The 5,374-nt window shown below is 46.9% G+C and overlaps 1 protein-coding gene across 1 annotated transcript; it reads right to left on the bottom strand.

Annotated features, from left to right (window-relative positions):
- Positions 1-1,031: 1,031 nt before the first annotated feature.
- Positions 1,032-4,047, bottom strand: hey1 (hes-related family bHLH transcription factor with YRPW motif 1). Its single transcript, XM_079175565.1, has 5 exons — positions 3,758-4,047; positions 3,531-3,606; positions 3,315-3,398; positions 3,084-3,165; positions 1,032-2,742 (listed from the first exon to the last, which is right to left on the bottom strand). Exons 1-5 carry the CDS (start codon positions 3,841-3,843, stop codon positions 2,078-2,080), a joined length of 993 nt encoding a protein of 330 aa, XP_079031691.1. The 5' UTR covers positions 3,844-4,047; the 3' UTR covers positions 1,032-2,077.
- Positions 4,048-5,374: the final 1,327 nt, after the last annotated feature.

Below are 5,374 nucleotides of genomic sequence, written 5' to 3'. Positions count from 1 at the left end.
TAAAGCGTCAATAATAATTCAATATGCATAATAATGTAACACTTCCAGTGTCATACTATTGTCATTCTGCATTACTAGTGCTTTTGGTACTTTAAGTACATTTATTTAAGTATTTTTAAGCAGTATTTTTACTTGTAACATATATTGACATTGTGTCATTGCTCCATTCACATAAGAATGAATGTCAGTAGTGTTCCCACTGTCCTCTCTCTGCACCATGGTCTCAGTTGATGAAGTACCATTAATGACCAGCTGGGGGAGACAAAAGGCAAGTTGTCTCATTGACCTTGTGGTTTTGGCTGCAGTGGAGCTTACATCACCACCTGGCTCTGCATCATCCTCAGGAATAAAATAAAAAGGTTAAGGAGGATGACGAGAGGGATCAGAGGGGAAAGACAGAGTGTACATTTTGGAGGAATAGATGAAAGAGCGAGGGTTTTTTTTTTTTGGCGAGTGAGTAAACTTTTGGTGCAGCAAGAGAGGTGACGGCATGCAGGAGCTGAGAACAGAAGGTGCAGCTGGTGCGAGCTGAAACTATGGCAGAGGGACAAAACTGTGTGCACACTTCCTTTCTCGCAGCTTTTCCGTCCCTTTTCTTCTTCTCTCCCTTTTGATCCCCCCTAACCCGTTTCTTTCTTCCCCCTTTTCCCTAAATTCCCCACTCTATGCTCCATCCCTCCTTCCTTTCCTTCTTCAACCTCTTCCAACCATCCCTCCCTCCTTCTTTCCTCCTCCTCTAGTTCCCACGCAGCGCATGGGGCCAGCCGGGCTGCTATTGTCCAGGATATCCCCTCCTTGTTAATGGTTTCCTGTGCACACACAGAGGGCCGCTGAGAGAAACAAGCAGCCTCATCTGATAGCAGGCGTCGCCATGTACGGGACACACACACACACACACACACACACACACACACACACACACACACACACTGCAGGCATCAATAAGCAAACACACAAATATCACACACGCACACTTGGACAAACATTACAATGAACACAGACATATAACATGACGCTGATAAGGCCTCAGGTGATTTAACAGAACTCTTTTATTACAGGGAAGTTGTCATTACCACCAGCGACAACTCTGAAAAGCGGAGAAATCTGATTTGTCAGTGCTTGCTTGTGCTTTGTACAACCATAAAATATACAAACTCAAACAGTGAGGTTTACCAGGAGACACAACAATATCAGGCGGACAGAAGGAAACTGATCTGTTTTGCCTTGTTTTACAACAAATACTGTGGCAGATACAAATGAGCTCCCTCTTGGTAATTACAGATCAATAATGCTGCTACTTTGACAAGAAAAATAAAAGGTGATTCAAATCAACCAAGCATCAGTTACATGAGAAATCAAAAGGAAATGTGGAACAGCTGGTAGACACTGGTGAAACATATGTGAAGCCTTACATTTACCGTAGAGAGGAAACATAACTTAGTGAAGCGAGCCTCAACAATGGACCTCAGAGGTTGTGGGTAAATCAGGTTTACTTCAACCAAGCTGGTAGCTACATTATGTTCCCAGTATTTTGTCAAACAAACACCTGGTTTCGGTTATTCCACCCCATAAAATGCTGTAAAAAGGGGGTGACGCTCCACTACTTCAAGTCCTCCTTTCACACTCCCCCTCTCTGTATGTAACCAGGGCACCAACACTGGGTGCTTCAGCGCAGAGGGAAAACAAAGGGGTGGGGGGGGGGGGGCCAGTTTCAGGCAGGAACTTGACGGGCGGCGACTGGTTGACCATCTGGAAAAGCCATTCCTGATAGGCTGACAACAGTGAGTGAAACTTCTAAAGGGGGGTGGGCAGGGACAGAGATCAGTCACAATAAATCACTCTTGTTGCTTTTTAGACGTGGTCCCCTTCCTCACTGTTTTTCTCTTCTGTACAAAACACAATACATTAGCAATAAAGGTAAAAATCATATATCTAGGTGTACCCCTCTGTGGGATGTCAACGTCATAGAAAAAATAGCACTTTCTTAAATGGGAAAATAAAAAATAAAAAGTCTAGTCCTTGAAAGTCCAGCTCAGCTTGAGTCTTTGAGTAGACTGAGAGGAGGTTTTCATCTCAGTCAGAAAGCTCCTATCTCCATTCCCCAGGGTCTGTAGGGTTTGCCCACACTGGACGTGGGGATTGGGGCGCTGATGGCGGGGGAGATGATGGGGAAGGCGCTGAAGGGGAAGGGGAACGCCGAGAGGGAGGAGAGGAGAGGAGGGGAGAACTTGGACACTGATGAGGAGACCAGGGCCGGGTGTGGTACGCTGGCGGGAGCCGCAGTGGTGGGGGGAACCCGGATCGGGCCTTGCTCTGAGTGGGGGGTGGCACTGCCGCTGCGCCTGCCTGGGACGTGAGTCTCTGCGACCGACGAGGAGGATGAAGAAGAAGAGGAGGAGGAGGAGGAAGAGGTGGATGTAGATGAAAGGGGAGTTTGGGGGCTGCTGGTGGTGCTGCGGGTTAAAGCTGCCAACGGTGCCCCCTGCTGGTGCTGGAGGAGGAGGGGGTGCGTCAGGTGGGCGGGAGGGGATCCAAAGGCAGAGCCCCACGCCAGGTGACTCAGGCCAGAGTGAGCCTCTCTTTGACTGGCGTAGTTGTTGAGGTGGGAGACCAGGCGGATCCGCAGAGGGTCCGCGCTGTCCAAGCCTTCGATTATGCTCAGATAACGGGCCGTCTCAGCCAGGCACTCCCTGAAACCCAGACCACGGTAGTCCATAGCCAGGGCATGGGCGTCAAAATAACCTGAGGGGAGAAGAAGAAGAAGAAGAAGAAGACAGAAGATTAGTTTAAGAAAAGTCCGCTGAGATGCTACAAAACGAGTTTGTCCAGAGCTGAGGGATCTTTGTCTGACATGAATCAATGTGCCGCTGGCTTTGAGAGTGTGAAAGTGTAAAAACTCAGTCAAAACCAGACAGACTAGTTGAAGTTTCTTCATTTATTTTCTTTTTTTTTCTTCTAAAGAAATGAGAACCAAGTGAGCACAAAAGCATTCCACGTCCAGTTTGCACTCTAACGCATATGGTTGTGATTCTTCAACACGTGAGAGGTGTTTTTCCGTCACCATGAATGAATCCCAGACATACCTTTGCCTCCAGCAGCGTGAAGCATCTTTAGATGGTCAACAGTCATCTGCAAAATCTCTGCTTTCTCCAGTTTGGCTGAGCCCTTCAATGCGAGGAAGACGGAAAAAAAGGAGCCAATTAGATGTAAATAACAATTCAACAGGGCATACATGAACACGGTGGTTTCATATCAAAGTGCTGTGTGTATGTTTGTATTCGTGATATATTAAAGGCGTGTCGCCTGCTGCTTACCTGTTTCTCAAAGGCGCTGGGAACCAGCCTGCGGAGCTCGCTGAGGCTGTTGTTGATCCGGTCACGGCGCCGTTTCTCGATTATCTGAAGAAAGACAGTCATTGGTTATTTTCACAATATGTGCATATGACAAAACAAATGTATGGACTTCGTGCACAGGGATTCCAATTGCACAAACGGGTTTTTCTTTTTTTTTAAATAAATAAATGTACTTACTCCTCGACGCCTTTTCCTCGCCTGCACCTGAGTTGATGTTATTGGAGACATGGACCCGAGAGGAGAGCTCATGTTCCTTAAAAGAGACGAAACAGAGAGGATCAATCAAAATCCCATTGATTTTTTTTGTGACTTAATTCTTAAATATTTAAGCTAGTTTATCATCTGGGCTACCCTTTAATCTTAACCACTTTATAAAATAAACCACACTTCAGAGCCAAACTTACCCATTCTCATCCGCGCTCTCCTTCTCCACCTCAATAGTCTCATCCAACTCGCTGTCCGAGGAGCTGAAATCGTGATTCCTCTTCATCTTGATTCGTCCACAATAGTCCTTCAGTGTTCCTGTTGTGTCTTCCAGACGTGCGTCTGAACCAAGTTAGCCCGGAGAGTCTCCGTTTGAAGCACTCAGCTTTCCCACGGTGTCATTTCAACGCTGCTGCCGGCCAGCAGGGGAGGGGCCTCGGGACAAACCGACCAATCACAAAGCGGCAGTGGGTTTGAGTGACAGCGCAGTTGGCCCAAGCGCATCCCAGTGCGCTTTGCCAAGTCAGAGAGGATAAAAAAGATAAAGACATCTCACTCTGTGGGTGTTACTGGAGGCGTGTCAAAAGATGACTTTGTAGCTGGCTCTTATCATGAAAACACCAAAACTATTCCTGCCATCCACACCTAAAAAAGTTTAAATGCAAAAATTCTGAGGTTATGAAAACATCTTAAAACGTCCCATATTGAGCAGATATCGTGGTCTGAAAATGTCTATTTCTGAGCACCTCTTTCCCAGGGTTGTTTCAATTCTAAGATTAAGTTTGTTTTTGACCTTGGAAACAGCAGTTAGATGTTTCTTTCTTTAGAGCCACCGAACATTGTTTCATGAGCAAATTCTCGTTTGAAACGGACCTTTGAAGTGGAGCTAATGGCTTTCCATGAACAGCTGTTTTACACTAACCATCTTTGTAGTCTGTCATTATTTGTTTCTTTTTTCTCTCTAACATCTTAAATAGAGTCCAACCAACACAAATAACATGTATGAATTTTATTTTTTTTCATCTGAAGGCATGAAAATATTTACACTATAACAGAATTTACGATAGTCTATACAAATAAATCGATTTTGCAAATACAGACATGGCTTCCATCTCCAGCAGGCAGTATGTGCAGGACCCATAGGCTATATATCAACAACACATGCTACCATGCATAAGCATAATATCATTTCTTCCTTCCAAGTGTAATCTTGGCCTTGCCATTTTCTTGAAAAGTAACACGACACGTTGTAGTAATTCATCTTCCTAAAATAGAGGATCTTTGGAGAAACTTTGACAGCGGTCCAATGGACTTTCGGTCCGTGACTGCCCCCGCCAATGCCCGCCCCCCCCCCCCCCCCCCCCCCCCCCCCCTCCCTCCCTGTTCCCCCCGTGTGCGTCCCGGTGGTGGTGAGGAGTGGCTGGCCGGCTGTCAGCACGCGCTGGCCGTGGGAAAGTTCCCTAACCGGCGCTGATAACCAATCAGAGGCCGACGGCCGTCTCCGGCGCTGGAATGAATGGAGCAATTGGTCGGGGCGACGGGCGGTCTGCGAGCGAGCGTGTGAACCTGTAATCCAATACTAACTCAGCCCGGGAGGAGAGACAGGGAGCACCGCCGCAACCAGAGGAAGCCACCAAGTCTAATCTTACCCCACAGAGAGACCTCATGCTCGGTAAAGACGCTGTGGGGACTTCAAGTACTTTCAACAAAAGACCATAATGCAATCAAAGCCGTCCTCGGTCCCTTTTCCCCGGAGTTTCCACATCATCGCCACCACAAGACTGGTGGCTCCTATAATAGTCACACTCCCCAAATAA

The sequence above is a fragment of the Pholis gunnellus genome, assembly GCF_910591455.1.
Source record: "Pholis gunnellus genome assembly, chromosome: 16".
NCBI lineage: Eukaryota > Metazoa > Chordata > Actinopteri > Perciformes > Pholidae > Pholis > Pholis gunnellus.
The sequence above is the reverse complement of the archived record's forward strand: the minus strand, read 5'-3'. Positions and strand labels throughout refer to the sequence as shown.